The 17807-nt window shown below is 52.4% G+C and overlaps 1 protein-coding gene across 3 annotated transcripts; it reads right to left on the bottom strand.

Moving 5' to 3' along the window:
• Positions 1–13699: 13699 nt before the first annotated feature.
• kcns3a (potassium voltage-gated channel, delayed-rectifier, subfamily S, member 3a) lies at positions 13700–17807 on the bottom strand. Of its 3 annotated transcripts, XM_023834727.2 has the most exons (3): positions 17587–17807; positions 17201–17465; positions 13700–15643 (listed from the first exon to the last, which is right to left on the bottom strand). In XM_023834727.2, the coding sequence occupies exon 3, from the start codon at positions 15584–15586 to the stop codon at positions 14090–14092; it is 1497 nt and encodes a 498-aa protein (XP_023690495.1). In that variant the 5' UTR covers positions 15587–15643; positions 17201–17465; positions 17587–17807; the 3' UTR covers positions 13700–14089. The 3 variants fall into 3 exon arrangements, with proteins under 3 accessions (XP_023690495.1, XP_023690497.1, XP_023690494.1); XM_023834729.2 differs by lacking the exons at positions 17201–17465; positions 17587–17807 and adding an exon at positions 16587–17192; XM_023834726.2 differs by lacking the exons at positions 17201–17465; positions 17587–17807 and adding an exon at positions 16647–17192.

Below are 17807 nucleotides of genomic sequence, written 5' to 3'. Positions count from 1 at the left end.
AGCCCACTAAGCCACACAAGCCAGTACAGACACCTGCATCAGCCACCCGCCAAACACTCGTAGTTACCTGCTGGCCGTCAGGAGGAACACTGGAGGAACATGAAAATGCCTCACAGCAGATATGAGGCAACAGCGCCCCCATGCTGGTGAAGTCTGTATAACATCTCTTTGAAATTAGTACTTTCATTAAATTAACGACAATAGAACATTTTTAATGGCAGTATGTGATTTTTTTTGTTTCACGCATAATACATTTGTAAGGTGGAACTTTGATTGCACACCTACATGAAGACATGATAAAGTCACTGTGAACAGCTGCAGGTGTGAACAGCGACACCAGCTGGTGGGCCTTAGCACATTCACCTTGGTTATAGAGCTCAGGCTGGGTAAGACTGAGCGGCCCAGCGGCGAGACAAGCCACTAGGAACATCACACGGGAGGTGCAAATGGGTTAAAAGAATGGGTGGGGTGCCGCAGAACTGGGAGGGAGAGAGGGAGGGGTGAAGGAGACCAGCCCTCGGCCGCCCCCACAGCCCATGGCCATGCCCCCCACAGGAAGACAGACAGCTCACGCTGTAGACTGGAGATCTGACATTTATTACCACTCTGCATCATTACAGCAAACTCATTATTGGTGAAATGAAGCTGAAACCAGCAACATGAATATACAAACAAAACGCTGACCGAGGTTTACATTTCATAAATGGCATCTGCCTCAACAGACTCGCAACTTAGATGTGCTATCAATAAAGAAAGCAATGCATGTAAAGAAATATTATGGCCAATATCTATAAAATGTTGCTTGGCACAAAGCACAAACCTCCTCAAAAGAGGGAATGCAGATTAAGATGTAAAAGTGTTTTAAGATGTAAAAGGGCGGGGTCTGCAGGGGTCTCAGGCTCCAGGGTTGGGTCTGCTGTGGTCTCGGACTCTGGGGTGGGGTCTGTGGGGTTCTTGGGCCCCGGGGTCGGGTCTGCTGTGGTCTCGGACTCTGGGGTGGGGTCTGCGGGGGTCTTGGGCCCCGGGGCCAGGTCTGTTGTGGTCTCAGACTCTGGGGTGGGGTCTGCGGGGGCCTTGGGCCCCGGGGTCGGGTCTGCTGTGGTCTCGGACTCTGGGGTGGGGTCTGCGGGGGTCTTGGACTCTGGAGAGGAATCTGTGGGGGCCTCGGGCCCTGGGGCCACGTGCTCCTCTGATGCGGCAGTTGACTCTTTGCTCTTCTTGGTCAGGGTGAACTTGAATGTGTCTTCAAGGTAAACTTCTTCTTCTTCTTCTTTGAGGTGCCGCTGGCCTGGGGCTTCGCAGTGTCCCCCTCTGCAGATTGGGCCAGCTTGATGGCATCCCCAGGGGTCGCCGCCGCCTCCTCTGCAGGGCTGTCACCATTGGCTGCAGGGACTGGTTCAGCTGCGACATCACCATTGCTTTTCACATGACCGTTTTCCTATGGAGAAAAACAGTGAGTGACTGTAAAAAATTTGAAAACTGAAAATGAAAACCTACCACCAACATCCTGTGCACTGTAATGTCCCACGTGGTAAGTAATCTGCCTAATCCGCACGGATAGGGGCTCCGAGACCCACGTTGGCCAGGAGCAACACCGGGTCGGATCACATCGCGGCGCCCGCGCGGTCACGCCTTGCGGTACCCGATTCGGCCAGCAGGCGGCAATCCGGTCCACGAAGCAGAAGCGATGAGCCCCACGAACAAAAAAATCACTTCCCACAGTCCCGGGTCCGGTTCGGGCACCGACCTGCCGCCGCCCGCCTCAAACCGTTTCCTCATGTCAAACCCGGGTGAAACCGTTGCCATCCTGATCGATCGACAGAGAACCGCGGTGACAGCACTGAGCCGCAGCACAGAGACCCGTCAGATCCCGCACTAGCGGAGGAGCGGATATTCGTCAGGTGCCCCCCAAAACAGTCCGAGTGACGGCGGCCTGAGCCGAATTCCGGCCTCTCGCTTCTTTTCTTTCTCCGCTTCTCCAGCGCACCACCGACTACAACAGCACGCTCAGGCGCTCGCGCCTCTAAAGCCGGATTGACTGCTGCCGGGTTCGCATGTCCGCCGGCTTCGGACGTCCCCGCTGGCTGAACGTACTGACACTGCCCCTCCTGCGGCTTTGCGGCTTTTTAAAATTTCATTAATTTAGTTTTTGTTCTTATTATAACATGAATGCCCATATGGGACCTTTTACCCAGTCAGGTTATAAGTGAAAAGTGGGATGGTAAATACAATAAACAAAAACGACATTTTAAGATTACGATTGACAATAGATTAAAAACATTAATCTAAATAACATTAAAAATAAATAAATATTTAAAGATTTAATGATTTTTACCGGTGGCAAAACTTGTTGACTGAGGCCTAGACTATGTGTTTGGGTGGCTTTGCCCACAGCCACGCCCCTGGCACACTGCCCCTGGCACACTGCCCCTGGCACACTGCCCCTGGCACACTGCCCCTGGCACACTGCCCCTGGCACAGCTACAGCACGTTATGGGCACACTGGTGTCGGAGACAAGGGCTTCTCCCCTTAACGAGATAAGCGAGGCTGCCTGCAGAAATGTTGCCTTTGAACACTAAACAGCCACGGCTGCTCTGCTGGGGTTCCGCTCTCTGGCAGGTTACCACCCTGCTCCTATCGCAGGGCTTCCTGCTGTAACCCAATGTGTGAGTCATATACCACGCTGGCCTGCTGACATCTTGATCACTGCGGGCTGTCAGCGTCACCTGACCTGGGCTCCTGCACCACAGGCTTTCCCCCAAATTCACAGCATGGGAGGGGAATTCTGCAAAGCCATCACATGACTCCTGTCTGGCTTAAAATGTGTGACCCGCTTGGGATAGAGCGGGTCATGAAGTACGCGCTGCCTGACCTGCTCTACCTGCTCATGGTGGAATTTCTGAGGATCTCCTCCCTTTAGTGTGGGCGTCATACAGAAGCCCACAGTGTCTTGGCCCCCCAACACCCTGCCAGAGCGGCCCCCAGTTTGAGAGGACCCTCGTAACCTGTGTGTGAATGCACCACCAGCAGGGGGGCAAGACCTCCCACCCCAATGGCTCTGCGGCCCCCAGACCACACGGACTACGACAGGCGGGGGATTCCCGGTGGCCGGGGGGGTTGCACGCAGTCCATGCTGGAGGGGCTGCTTTCTGGCCAACAACACACAGACAGGCTACGGCAGAGCTTGGTCCTCAGTGCTTCCACTCATGTTTATCCACATATTCCTGAATCACAGGCATTATCATGATGCTGTAATAGCTCTGCTCCTCTGGGAAGGCCCTCCCATTAGGTGCTGGGACAGGGCTGCTGGGATCTGCTGTCATTCAGGCTGGGTATTGCTGCTGGGTGATCAGGTCCCTTTCTGGGAGCTTGCGCGGTCAGACACTTTGCCATTGTATGTGCTCTCAGACTATTTGACCTTCGGAATCACTTCACTTGCAACTGAGCAGGACAGAACTGTGGTGAACTGAATTGTAAAGATGGCGTCCCGTGATGGTGCCAGGTGGATAGTCACAGACCTCTGCCATGCAGCCACATATTCTGCTCCTGAAGTCTGCATGACTCTCTGCTTAATTATACATCGGTGTCAGCAATAGATTTGGCTTAATCAGGCAAGTCCTCTAATGTAATACAATTGATTTTTATGTAGTGCCTTTCATAACACAATCGCCTCAAAGGTACTTTACAAAAGCGATCACTACATCATTCACACAAAAAGTAATGAGTGTCTATATACTTTTGACCATATAGTGTACATCATAGCCACTTGAGTGTGTCTGTGTGAAGCTCCGCCTCCTCCAGGGTCACATGATGACCAGACCACACCTTCTTCATCAATTTTTCTCTACAGTGTAAACGTTAAAAGTTTGATTATTTGTGCTGTTTTAACTTGGTCACTGGGCCTCCACTACCAGGTTTACAAGCGTCGCCGTGACATCGTACCGACAGCTCTTAAGTCTTTTTTTGTCACTGGCAGAAAATTTCCTGTGGGAGAATTAACCACAAATTCAGTGCTATGAGCAAAGGTGCAGCAGAGTGACACATTCGCACTCCCTACTCGTTAATTCCCAGCAATTCAGTCACCCTGTACCATGACAAAAGTTTACTTAAAGTCACCTGACACATGAAAGGAATTCACCTGTTTGTTTGTGTGCCGCACGTGTGTCAGCATATGTGCGATGATTGGGCTATGCATGCCGACTCGACTGCAGCAGCCTTCCGCTCTTTCTGGGATGGGTAGGGTCAGCCCCAGAGCTGCTGCTGACTGGGGGAGAAACCAGCCAGCTGCGGCAGAGGACTCATCATCCCCGCTGGCAGAGAGGCTTCCTGGGTGCTTGTGTAGACAGTGCCAACAGAGTTGAAGAAATTCCCTTAAAATGAACAAAATCCCCTAATGAACAAAAGAGAAAGCGAAAGACAGGAATAGAGACACCATCTGTGCCGTCAGCTCTGGAAAACCCAGCCTGATTTCCAGTAACAACCCAGTGGAACTGCACCCTCACAGTCCCCAAACCCGCAGACTGCAGGCTCACCAGCAGGGGGTGTAGTGGTTGGGAGGGGGACCGTACAGGCTACAGGTTCTAACTATGGGCTGGGGCTTTGCTGTGATCACATAACAAATGTAGCGCATCATGAAGTGCTTTAGAACACACAACCGCAGGAAACATATCTGCATTTTTAAATCCTGGTTTAATCCTTCATGAGAAACAAGGAAGAACCCGGCTGCAAAAACCCTGAATGCCCCTCCCGGAAGGAGCGCGTACCCTGCAGGCCCCTCCCGGAAAGAGCTCGTAGCCTGCATGCCCCTCCCGGAAAGAGCTCGTAGCCTGCACGCCCCTCCCGGAAGGAGCGCGTAGCCTGCACGCCCCTCCCGGAAGGAGCGCGTACCCTACAATCAGCTTCAGTCTGACAAAGAGAACAAGTAGACTTAAGTCCCCTTACTCGGTGCCCCCCCACCTCACCGCGTCCTGCTCCTGTACCCTTACTCGGTGCCCCCCCCACCTCACCGCGTCCTGCTCCCGTACCCTTACTCGGTGCCCCCCACCTCACCGCGTCCTGCTCCCGTACCCTTACTCGGTGCCCCCCCACCTCACCGCGTCCTGCTCCCGTACCCTTACTCGCTGTCCCCCCACCTCACCGCGTCCTGCTCCCGTACCCTTACTCGGTGTCCCCCCACCTCACCGCGTCCTGCTCCGGTACCCTTACTCGGTGCCCCCCCACCTCACCGCGTCCTGCTCCCGTACCCTTACTCGGTGTCCCCCACCTCACCGCGTCCTGCTCCCGTAGCCTTACTCGGTGTCCCCCCACCTCACCGCGTCCTGCTCCCGTACCCTTACTCGGTGCCCCCCCACCTCACCGCGTCCTGCTCCCGTACCCTTACTCGGTGCCCCCCCACCTCACCGCGTCCTGCTCCCGTACCCTTACTCGGTGCCCCCCCACCTCACCGCGTCCTGCTCCCGTACCCTTACTCGCTGTCCCCCCACCTCACCGCGTCCTGCTCCCGTACCCTTACTCGGTGTCCCCCCACCTCACCGCGTCCTGCTCCCGTACCCTTACTCGGTGTCCCCCCACCTCACCGCGTCCTGCTCCCGTACCCTTACTCGGTGCCCCCCCACCTCACCGCGTCCTGCTCCTGTACTCTTACTCGGTGCCCCCCCACCTCACCACGTCCTGCTCCTGTACCCTTACTCTGTGCCCCCCACCTCACCGCGTCCTGCTCCTGTACCCTTACTCGGTGCCCCCCCGCCTCACCGCATCCTGCTCCTGTACCCTTACTGGGTGCCCCCCCCACCTCACCGCGTCCTGCTCCTGTACCCTTACTCGGTGCCCCCCCACCTCACCGCGTCCTGCTCCTGTACCCTTACTCGGTGCCCCCCCACACTCGCCAGGCCTCACCACCCCCTTTTCAGTATTTTATAACTTGTAGTAAGACATTATTTAGCCACAAGGGTTAAAACTATTGGTTTTGAAAAAGATGTATTTAGTGCATTGACATTCACTTTGTGCTGGAATTCTATTTACTAATGTCAGAACTTGATTTGCACTTGGCTTCTCTTGGTGTGTCTTAAACTAAACACTCGTCTGCCTTGTCCCAGATCACTTTGTGGGAGGTTGAATGTCCTGTCTGCTCCTTGCTTCAGTCTCCTGGTGGATCTTCTTCTGTATCACAATTGATAAGTCAGATTTTTTGATAAATTTTTCTTATTTTTATGTTTGTAATGGCTAGAAAGACACAGCTAACAATTGACCAGAGGGACCAAATCATAATTTTGAGCAACTAAGCTTTCTCTCATCGTCATATAGCCGGAAAGTTAAATGTCTCTAAACATGGAGTGACAGTTTACAGAGAAAAAGGCTGACAGGAAGCAACAGTGAGCAGAAAGTGATATGAAAGGCTGAAGATCAGCACTTAGTCGTGATGTGCAATAAAAATCGGAAGATAACTGCAGATGTCTGAGGGCTGTGATTAATGTGAACAGAGGGTAACTGGTATCTCTTACAGTCAAGCAAAGGCTGAGAGCAGCTGGACTGCGTGGCCAAGCTGCTGCCAGAAAACCTTCGCAGCACTTTGTGGTGTTAAGAAGAAGTAGAGACTATTACAGGCTAAACAACAGAAGCACTGGAGTATTCAGCAGTGGGAGCTGGTCTCGCGGACGGACAGCCAGACGGCCGGATAGCCAGCCAGCCACAAAATGTTGTGACGTTAGGCCAGTCAATGTGTTCTTTGGCAAACTGTAACCTCTTCAGCACGTATCTTTTTTTCAGCAATGTGACTTTGTGGGGGCTTTTTGCAGATAGCTTGGCTTCATATAGGCATCTTCTGATTGTAACAGGACTCACAGGTAACTTTAGACCTTCTTTGATCTTCCTGGAGATGATCATTGGCTGAGTCTTTGCCATCTTGGCTATTCTTCGATCCATTCGAATGGTAGTTTTTCATTTTTTTCCACGTCTTTCGTAATTTGCGATCATTTTAGCTGAGCAGCCTATTTATTTATTTAGTTGTGATTATTTGTCATTGTTGACACACCACAGCACACAGTGCACAACAACGAAATGTGCCCTCTGCATTTAACCCATATGTGACTTTCGTGACATAGCAGGGGGGCAGCTAATTCAGCGCCCGGGGAGCAGTGCTGGGGGGCGGTACCTTGCTCAGGGTACCTCAGTGGTGTCTTTCTGGTCGGGGATTTGAACCTGCAATCTTCCGATTACGAGTGCGCTTCCCTAACCATTAAGCCACCACTGCCACTTCCTTATACGTTTTCCCCTCTCCAATCAACTTTTTAATCAAGGTACGCTGTTCTTCTGAACAATGTCTGGAATGATCCATTTTACTCAGAATTTCAGAGAGAAATGCACTATAACCAGCATGTACAACATTTGCTGCCTTCCTTCCTTAAATAAGACCCATAATTGGTACCTACTTTTTTGAATGACCTCACTAATTGAACTTCACACTGCTATTATTTTGAACACACCCCTTTCAAGTAATGATTCTGTTACACAGAATCAGCAGCATGCATGTCATGACTGTTGGTTTTCCATTACTCTACTACACCTGCTAGTCAATTATTTGCCATGTAGAAATATAATTTCTATCAAGAACGGTGATTGATCTGGTTAGTGATGTCAGACTGCTATTATTTTGAACACAACTGTACATCCTGCACCACAAAAATCACCACAAACCCTTCAATGACATTACCTTGACTGTAGCATTATACCAAAAAAGCCATAGCCCAGGCTCAGCCTGTCAGCCACACCCACAGCCTGTCAGCCACACCCACAATCTGTCAGCCACACCCACAATCTGTCAGCCACACCCACAGCCTGTCAGCCATGCCTGAGAGCATTCTCATAAGTAAAGCTTTACTGTCATCTCACCCATGTACACAGTACACAGAAGTGAAATAATGTTCTTCCTGAACTCAGTCCTACATTCCTGACAGAACAGACATTACAGTGCTGAAGACTGACTTATGGAATCATTTACTAACACATTTCCATTTTTGCCTGTGAGCAGTACAATTCTCATTTCTTAAATTTCCTAATAGACCCCATTTCTCAACCCCCCCCGCCCCCAGCACATCTCGCAGGTGACACAGCGAGTCCCCCATCCTCCCAGCCAGTGTCCAGACCACGCCAACCCGTCACTTTAAACCACATTAAGGTTTCAGAAGGTTGTAAACATTCCACCATTCTGTTCCATTATCTGCAGGCACGCAGGTCTGCGCGGGAACACACAGAAATGCAGTACGCTTTAAAAGCCTCTTGGCTTGGAACACTGCTCTCCACAAATCGATGGGTGAATTGTTTCGGGGGGGGGGGGGGGGGGGGGGGCTGCCCAGCTTCACGTTCTCAACACATACTCAACTTTCACATCTTCACCAGCCTTAAGCTTGCCTTTCTGACTTCTTACCTTGGGGAGGGGGCAACACAGACCACCCTCTGGCCACTTAACCAGGAGGCTGTCGGCTCAGAGCGTCGCCTCAGGTCAGGGGACTCTCCTCTGTTCCCCTAAACCAGTTCACAGGAAGTCAGCAGTGCTCCTGAGAACTTCAAAACCCCACATCTGTCTCACACTGCTCAACTGGTATGTAAGCAGCAGGTCATCGCTACATGGGAGGACACCACCAGTAGGGGGCAGCTGACTGCAGAGACGCTGCTATTAGAGGAGGATACATATCCTGTGGGCGCGAGGCGCCCTGTGGGCACACAGTGTGGTCTCCATGCCACCATACAGGCACTGCTGACCATTCCTATCCGCGAAAAAGCGCCGCTCTTAATTGTGACGCCCTTGTTGCATTTCTCGCATGTCACGCATGACTCAACGCTTTTATTTTCCCCCAACCAGATCACCGGACACTGCCTGACTCTCACGCCCCCCCCACAGTGACGCATCACGACTGGCTGCTCACTACGTGCCCTCGCCCTCTTCCTCGCCGTCACTTCCTGTCCTCTTGGGATCACCTGCATAAAAATATTCTAGCTCCCTGCTGCCACTGATGACTTTGCATGATGCGGGACAGTGGAGCGGGTCAGATGCAAAAGAACTCCATCTCAGGTTCCCGTTGGGGGGCCCACGCCCCCACATAAGAACACGCTACTTCCAGTGTTAGCGGTCAGTGACGCAGGCTGCCCGTGTTACAGAACCATGGACAGATAATCCTGGATTTCCATTCACTCCAGTGGGTTATCAGGCAAGGCCCCCCCCCTGCTAAATAATTGATGGTCATTTCACTTCCTCTGCAACACAGGTAATTCGGGGCACCAGGTAGCTGCCTATAGCCAGGGGAAGCCCTGGATAAACTACATACACCCCCCCCCCCCCCCCTTGACTCCTAAGGGGCTCACTAACGGCTCCCGTAACAGAGTAGGCCGTCTACACACGTCGATGGCATGACAGCACGATTATAGTCCTACATCCCACGTATCATTTACCAGCACTTCAATTGCGCTGAATCTCAGTCCTTGTTTTCCCTTCCCTGAATCAGCGATTAAGTGAAGCAACAATGAACATTTAAATGTTTTATTTCCCCTTTCATTACGTGTCCAAATTACCACCGTTAATTATTCTCACTACGGAGGCACGTTCAGACCCTCGTGCGCCTCTGTCACTAAACACACGCAGGGGATCGATATTCCATTAACTGCTCAAGCAGACGGTTCAGCATGCGCACCGGGAACCGCTACCGCTAGACAGGAGGGGGAGCCGTCAGCTGCAGGTTCGAGTCCCAGGGGCCCATCAAGAGCTGGAGATACTGTGGTTAAATATCTAGCCCCGGAAAATTCAGGCCACATCAGGTAATAAATGAGCGGCAAGGCGACAAACAGAACCTCTTCGGTGCCCCCGACCCGGCTGGGTCCACGAGCCTCACGGCTCTGGATTGTGTCTCTTCATTTCACGGTCCATTAGCTCAGCGGCAAAAACACGGATGGGCTTCAGCTCCCCTGGCTGGACAATATCGGGGCGGACGTCAACAGCCATAGAACTTTCCATCAGCCCCCTCGTGGCCGCAGAAGCAGAGACTAATCCTCACAGTCGCATGTTTACGTTTCTCACAGGCTCCTCCATCACAGATCACGGGATCCGGTGGATGCTCACACACTCTGGGCAGCCCTTCTCTAACCATGTAGCACAAGCAGAACCTCCTGCCGTCCGTGTCGGACACATGCGGAGCCGGGGGAATGGCCTCCTTGCAGTTACGGCTGTCAAACAGGAAATTGGACAGTAAAACAGCTGAGGCTGAGGGGAGAAGGGGGGGGATTTAAGTCTTACCAGGCAACCCCACGGTAGGAATAAAAGCAGATGAACACATAAATTGCACCAGTTAATTCAGTGAAACTGTTTGATTTGAAACCTCTCATGCAGAACGAAGTCTGCTCACAGCTTGAGCGATGTCTCACTTCCAGCTCTACCAGAGATGACCCACAGGTAGGTGGTGCTGTCCTTTCTGTCCTTGACCATAAGGGTCAGATTTTGAGGCATGGGGACTAGGGGTGTGTTAAAATTGGCACTTTCTATGGCCCGAAATAAACAGACACACACGGCCATCAGATCCACCCCCTCCCCAAAGCATAACCCCCCCCCCCAGACTGAAACCTGACCACATTGCCTGATCCCCCCCCCCACGTCCCCCAGGAAATGCATCACAGCCCCCATCTCCACACTGCAATCTCAGCACTTTTGCTCGCTGGCCCAGCAGGCTTACTGTGAGATGCAGCTGATGTTAGTCACAGAGGAACTGCGAGCCCCCCCCCACAGGTCCTCACCTTCAGGCTGACTGTGAAAAAAAGGTCGGAAGTGGGGGCAGAGGACCATAAAACACTATGGGCGTTTGATGGAGCCCCGCTGCCCTGGAGCCTGAATCTCATGGCCAAAGCCACCCCATCTGAGGGAAAAGATCTCAAAGGAGACGGGAATCGTCCCCCACCGCAAAGCCATTACCGGGACCCTCAACAGATTTCATTCACTCACATCTTTCCTACCAACAAAGGATGTGCCGGTCCTATAAACCTGAGAGTAGATGACTGAGAGTAAATTTCAGATCACTGTCACGGCTTTACGAGACGGGAGGCAGCGGGAGGCAGTAATCGCTGACCCGCTCGAGTCCGCACTGCTTCCAGTGCTGACGCTGCAGCCAAACTGAAGTGATTCGTCTTACCGACAATAAAAACAGGCTTTGCTTTGTACTTCCAGGACATGACTGGCCGAGTAAATGCGTCCCGGGAGCAGCTGGGCCTGATGTTGGACATGAGAGATCACAGTGACATCTACCGAGAGCATTAATCCAGGCTGAAGCACAGCTGCTTATGAACCCTCGCAGGCTGCGATCTCTAAATAAGTCTATCCCATGGAAGAGGAAGAGGTGCGTCCAGGCAGGAAGAAGGATCCCATACAGACATCCTACGCTCCGGTCCGGAGACTCACCTTCCGGAGTCATCCGGAGCCCTCCTGCTGTGCGGGCATGACTGGCGCCTCTGAATCCTGTCACCTAATCCATCAAATTAGGCCGTCCATTCGTCACACCGTGGCCTTGATGGCTTCTGTGAGGGATGCCGGCCCAATCGGAGTTGGGGGAGATTATTGCTTTACGCCTGTCATCTTCCTTTATAAAGTGGAGGCGACACTTCTACCAGCAGCGACAGGGCAGGCGAGCAGAAACATCACGCGTTCAGCCATCTAACACACGCCAGAGCAGTAAGACCTACCGACATAAAACCTGCATTTATCCAAAGCTGCCCCCACCCACAGTGAACTGCAGACATCGGAGCGCTCCTTATATGAAGGGGACAATTTTATTCCAATCCTACCCCCTCCCCCCCCTTTCACAAACACTCACCTGATGAATTCAACACTCAATCCAACTTTTAAACCCATTAAGCACAGATTTTAATGCTCGTTACGCCGTTTCCCAGCTCTAAAGGGATGCGTAATGACCCCATCTGCCATCCGGGCCCGTTATGTCTTGGATCAGAGCCAGAGGTGCATGAGGGGAGCTGGGTTTACCATCGGAACCCTGTTTGCACATGCGATTCTCCATCCAGATGCAGTTTGCAGAGAGACCTTTCCTCTTTTACGTGCATTTTTCCAGCCAAGGCATCTGACAGGTATTTATTCACATTAAGGGCCGCATGTGAGCCGCTGCCGGGACGGCATGGGGGGGTCATAATTCCACCGACTGGCCTTTTTGCAGAGGAAGGAGCCCCACAGAAGCCTGGGGTTCGATCCCAAGCTTCGTCTCTAGCAGCACGATCCTGGTGGCTTGTCGCATTTGCCGGTGGTACCATTTTGAAGACGAGCATTTGGCGCATAGCGACTGTCCCGTTTGGAAGGGGGCCCGTGGGGTTCATACCGGCAGGTGTTTTCGATCGGGGATCGTGAGAGCACTGGGGGAGGGGCAAGTGCTTAGACCAGCCCCACGCCGAGAGACCCGTCAGTGAGCATTAATAAAATATCCCACATCTGGCCGGGACGCGAGCCGGTGTGACTGGACTGATCAAGCACCACGGACGCATTAGGGATTCCACGCCGACAGAACTGCTCTGCTTCAAAGGCGCCGTCGTTATTGCGAGCGGGCCATCCCAGAGCAATTAAAATATCAATAAATAAGGGCTGCGGTCCTGAGACAGTTACGGCAAGCTATGTACATACAGCTCCCCTTTGAATGAGACTGCAGAGCGCGACACTGACAGTACACACAAAGCCCAGGCAGCCGGAGGTACTGAACAGCCCATTTCTCCCACCCGCAAACCGCTACAGGATTCCCAGCGCAGAGTGCTTACGGGGAGAGGTTCCTGAGGCAGCGTCGGGAAGCTCTGCGATCGGAAAGGTCAAACCACCGACACAAACTCAATGCCGACCATGCGGCGACCATCGATCTCCACTTATTTTCTTTTCAATCCTCTGTTCCTGGCCCCAGGCTATGCTCATAAGTGACGGTCCCAATCCCATCCTCTCAGACTCGTTCAGACTCCAATGCTCTGATCGAGAAAACAGCATGGCCCCACCCTGTAACTACACGCTGGCTGTTTAAAATGGGCCAGATGACTGGGAAGCCCAAGATCAAGCTGCCAGAGAGAGCACTCGGGGTCGAACCCCCAGCGCCTGTGGGACTCCCTCCTCTGCAAAAAGGGCAATAAATGAGACTATGACCCTCCCCCCCCCCCAAGCCGTCCAGAGAGCAGCTGACATGCAGCCCATCCATCCATCCATTTTCCAAACCGCTTATCCTTCTGGGTCGCGGGGGGTCCGGAGCTTATACTGGAAGCTACAGGCACGAGGTGGGGAACAACCCTGGACGGGGGGGGGGGGGGGGGGGCGGGCGGCCCATCACAGACATGCAGCCCTTAATGTGACTAAATACCTGTCAGATGCCTTGGTTGGAAAAATGCACGTAAACAAAGACAAAAGGTCTCTCTGCAAAGGAGCGTGGGAAATCTGTCTGCAACCACGTTTCAACCACTTTGGTGGCCACTAGTCAGCGTGATCAGAAACTCCAGGATTCCTGTTACAATCACAGCTGCAAAGTGCTCTACAAAATCCAAAATCCCAATATTATCGACTGAGAAATGCGGGAACATAACCAGCCGGGTTGCATTAAGCAGGAGCAACAGACCCCGACCTTGATCCCCCCCACATAGGAGCCAGGATGATGTTACAGTGCCGTTGTAATGAAGAGACAGTCACCGCAATCAGTGTGTCACACTTTATTGGATCAGTGTTTCCATACCGAGCCCTGGGAGTCACATGCAGTCCCGTCTATCACAGACGGCATCTTTAGATATACGTCATGCCACTTCATACAGCTCAGTGTCTCCATTATGTTAGTGCTCTATTATCGGAATCTTGTTACCAGCACAGGTGCGGCCCATTCACCCTCATGCCCGCCCGCTTCTCCTCGGAGAAACACGCACTCCCCATCTTAGCCTCAAGCAGCAAATGAAACACACAGCAGTCAGGAGTACAAACCAAAGCGGGTCTCCCGGGATGCGACGGGCCGTCGACGGAGCCCTGGAAGAGACCGTGAGGACACGCTAATCACCCTGAGCAAGCGCTAATCACTTTTAGCTGGGAGGAGGTCCTTAGGGGTGGCTGGAGAATCCCGATCTATTCTCGAACCTGCACACGGTCTCCAGGTCTCCGAATTCGGAAGCGTCCGTGTCGTCGTCACTGCCGGTCCCGCTGCCCCGTGAGGAGACGCTGCTCAGAAATGAGCGCATCTCCTGCCCGAACGAGTCCCGGATGTTGAAGTACGGAAGGTCGGGAGGCGGCCCCTGGACCGGGCTGGTCCCCTGGCCCATGCACTTCTGCCTTTGGTAGTACTTGGAGAACTTGTTGAAGATGACGGTGATCGGCAGGGCGACCACCAGCAGACCACAGATGATGCACACTGTCGCAATAATCTTGCCGCAGAGGCTCACGGGGTAGGTGTCCCCGTAGCCGACCGTAGTCATGCTGATGGTCGCCCACCACCAACCCACGGGGATGCTGTGCAGCTCCGACTCCTCCTCCTCCTTCTCTACGAAGTAGATGAGGACGGAGAAGATAGAGATGCCCACGGAGAGGAAGAGCACAAGCAGGCCCACCTCGTGGTAGCTGTGCCTGAGAGTAGCGCCGAGGGAGCGCAGGCCCACCGAGTGCCTGGCCAACTTGAGGATGCGAAAGATGCGCATGAGCCTCAGCACCTGCACCACCTTGCCAACGTTCTCCAGGTCCGCATTCTCCTCGCTATCCTCGTCCACCGAGTCGAACGCCAGCGTGGCATAGAAGGGCACGACGGACACAAAGTCGATGATGTTGAGGGGACTGCTCAGGAACTTACACAGACAAGGTGTCACCAGCAGCCGCACGAGGAACTCCACCGAGAAGCAGAGGACGCAGACGATCTCAAAGACCTCCAGCACAGGGTCCTCCACTGCCTTCTCGTTGGCATCGAACCGCTGGAACTCAGGCATGCTATGGACGCACATGGCTATGATGGAGGTGATGACTACGCACAGGGAGGCCACGGCGAGCAGCTTAGCCGAGCATGAATAGCCGGGGTTCTCCAGCCGAAGCCAGATGCTCTTCCGGACCTCGGAGCACCAGGAGCCCTCGAACTTCTCAAGGTCTTTATCCACGAGGGAGAGCTCCTCAAAAGAGGAGTCAAGGCTATGCTGCTGCTCATCGCTCCTGCGCTCCCAGTCGTTCTCCTCGGCATACTCCTTCTGCTCGTGGAAGCGATTGCTGCAGCAGGAGTCCAGGTGGAGCTCCTTGATGCCCCAGTACTCGATCTCCTGGCTAAAGGAGAGGACGCAGAGCTCCTCCATCAGATGCATCTTGCCGGTGTGGTAGAAGTTGAGCACATAGAGGAATAAGCGTGGGTTCCTGTCAAAGTAGTACTCCTTCTCGGCCACATTGTAGTCATCGCAGAGCTCCAGGATGGCCTCCTCAGAGTGGCAGGCTAGAAGGCGGCCCAGTCGGGTTTGGGGGAAGCGGAGCAGAGTGCTGGGGTCCACCTGCTGCTTGTAGCCCCCCACGTTAAGATTGACAAAGCCCGTCTGCTCACCACGAGCGTGGAGGACCTGTCCATACACCATAGTGGGTCACACGGGGCAGCGGGACTCACATTAAGACACAGATTTCGGCTCCATCACCTGCAACAACAGAACAGAACCTGAGTCTAGTTTCCACCAAAAGAAACTTTTTCACTCGAGCTGACACCATAAGAACATAAGAAATTTACAAACGAGAGGAGGCCATTCGGCCCATCAAGCTCATTTGGGCAGAACTTAACTAATAGCTCAGAGCTGATAAAATCTTATCTAGCTCTGATTTAAAGGAACCCAGGGTTTTAGCTTCCGCTACACTAGCAGGAAGACTATTCCATACTCAAACTACATGCTGTGTAAAGAAGTAATGTAATGGTCAAAATCCACAGGATGTGATCAAATACACACAGGATATGTCAGGATGTTGAGGAACCAGCCCACTTTTTAAAAATAAATTATCGACTAAAATATAACATGCAACTCCCAAAAGCCCAGAACAAAACACGGGTAACATTAAAAGCAGCTAGACTACAGAAGCGCCGCTGTCAGGGCAGGTCCCACACGAGAACGCAAACTGCGATACATTTTCAAACACCGACAAGCACATCATGGTACTTATATGAAAACAAACAGCTGAAATTGCACTTCGAAATAAATCCGGAATAAAGAGCATTAGCCAGGATACTCCATAAATGTACGCTCGTCAGTCAAAGCGGGATATGTGCGTATCAGTAGAGCCAGCATCCCTACAATGTCAAAAATTACATTAGGAATCACCGGCACAATAAAGTTGACCTGCCTTAAAACCTGTCCAGAGTGTCACTTCACTTTTACTGAACACTCTCAGTCATAAGTACATGTATATACAGCTGAGGTGATAGAATAAAATACCAAATAAGTCCCGGTATTCGCGAGGCAACGTACTGAATTAGCGGCTTATCGCTTCCAGTACAAGTCCAAGAGGACTGAAGGTTTCGCTGAAAAATGCAAGGAAAAGGTGGAAACATCGAGTCCACCGTCAACTTTGTTATATTATCCCGGGTCTCACCCCGCAGACCAGCCCAACGCAGACCAGCCCAGCGAAGCCCGGCGTCGCCCCGCAGCTCACCGTCAAGCATCTTCGCTAACTTTTCCAGGGAAGATGTGCCGCTCTCCGTGCGTCCCGCAGCGAACTGGCGACCGCAAGCTGGGCGCGCGCCGCACCGGCGCTCACGAGGATGCCCGCCTGCGCCAACTGTCCGTGGCCATTGGCTCGCGCGCTCCTCCCCCGCGGAGTGAACGCGCGTGCTGAGAGTGCGCGCTCAGAGTGCACTCAGGCTGCAGATGACGGGAGCTCGAGGCATGTGGAGCCCGCGTGCGCCGCTAGTTGGTCGGTCCAAATAAGAGGCGCTCTTGGAAAAGTTTATCTATATGTACAAATACTGCACTTGGCATGTTTCTGGCTGGGTTAGCTCTATCTGAGGTATGCTGTAAGTTAGATTTGCCCCGAAACTTTGAGATACTGTTAATTTCGCTTAATTACTAGTTGCCTATCTGCGCAAATATGAAGACTAGATGCAAAATGGTTTTAAGGGTAATCTGGTGGTTTACATACGTCAACACAGTTCAAATGCTTGAGATGTACGGATGGACGATACACTGATTTTCTTTTCGATCCCTTACCAACTGAGGTGCCTGGAGGGCCGGAGTCCTGTGTCTCTTAGTCCTTTCCCTGTTCTACCACAAATGATTCAGCTCCAGAGCTGTGGGGTAATTAGCACAAGGAGTTGAATCAGGTGTGTTAAATGCGGGAAAACCCAAAAACTGCAGGGCTCCAGTCCCCCGGGCCTGGAGTTAGACACCCGTGTCTTCCCAAGGTCGATATTCTTGACAGCCCCCTTTCCCCCGATGGGAAGCTCTGACTGGTAGTAGTTCTCCGTCCTGCTTCCTTTAATAATATAAACATAAATTACCAGGTAGAAAAACGCCGATATTTTAATGTTAGAATCGATTCTCAAAATTAAACAATCGATACTTTAGTATAGACCGCCACTCTCCCGTTTCATTACCTATAGTATAATTTCTCCTAACACCGCATCCAACATAGATAGGCCTGCACGGTTTCCAACTTTTTTCCAATTTTAGGGCAAGTCACATACAGTTAGCATTGGAGTCCGTGCACACGACTCGTATATCAAAACTAAAAAGGAAAACGGGAAAAGAAATAACAAATATACTTCAGAAAAAACACAAAAGAACCAAATGTGCAAGATCCGCTGGAAATTCTGCA

This window comes from Paramormyrops kingsleyae, chromosome 14 (assembly GCF_048594095.1).
Source record: "Paramormyrops kingsleyae isolate MSU_618 chromosome 14, PKINGS_0.4, whole genome shotgun sequence".
NCBI lineage: Eukaryota > Metazoa > Chordata > Actinopteri > Osteoglossiformes > Mormyridae > Paramormyrops > Paramormyrops kingsleyae.
This window is presented reverse-complemented; position numbering and strand designations above follow the sequence as displayed.

Coding starts and splice junctions, on each gene's coding strand:
- kcns3a (XM_023834727.2), bottom strand. CDS start 15,586: ATGGTGTATGGACAGGTCCTCCACGCTCGTGGTGAGCAGACGGGCTTT.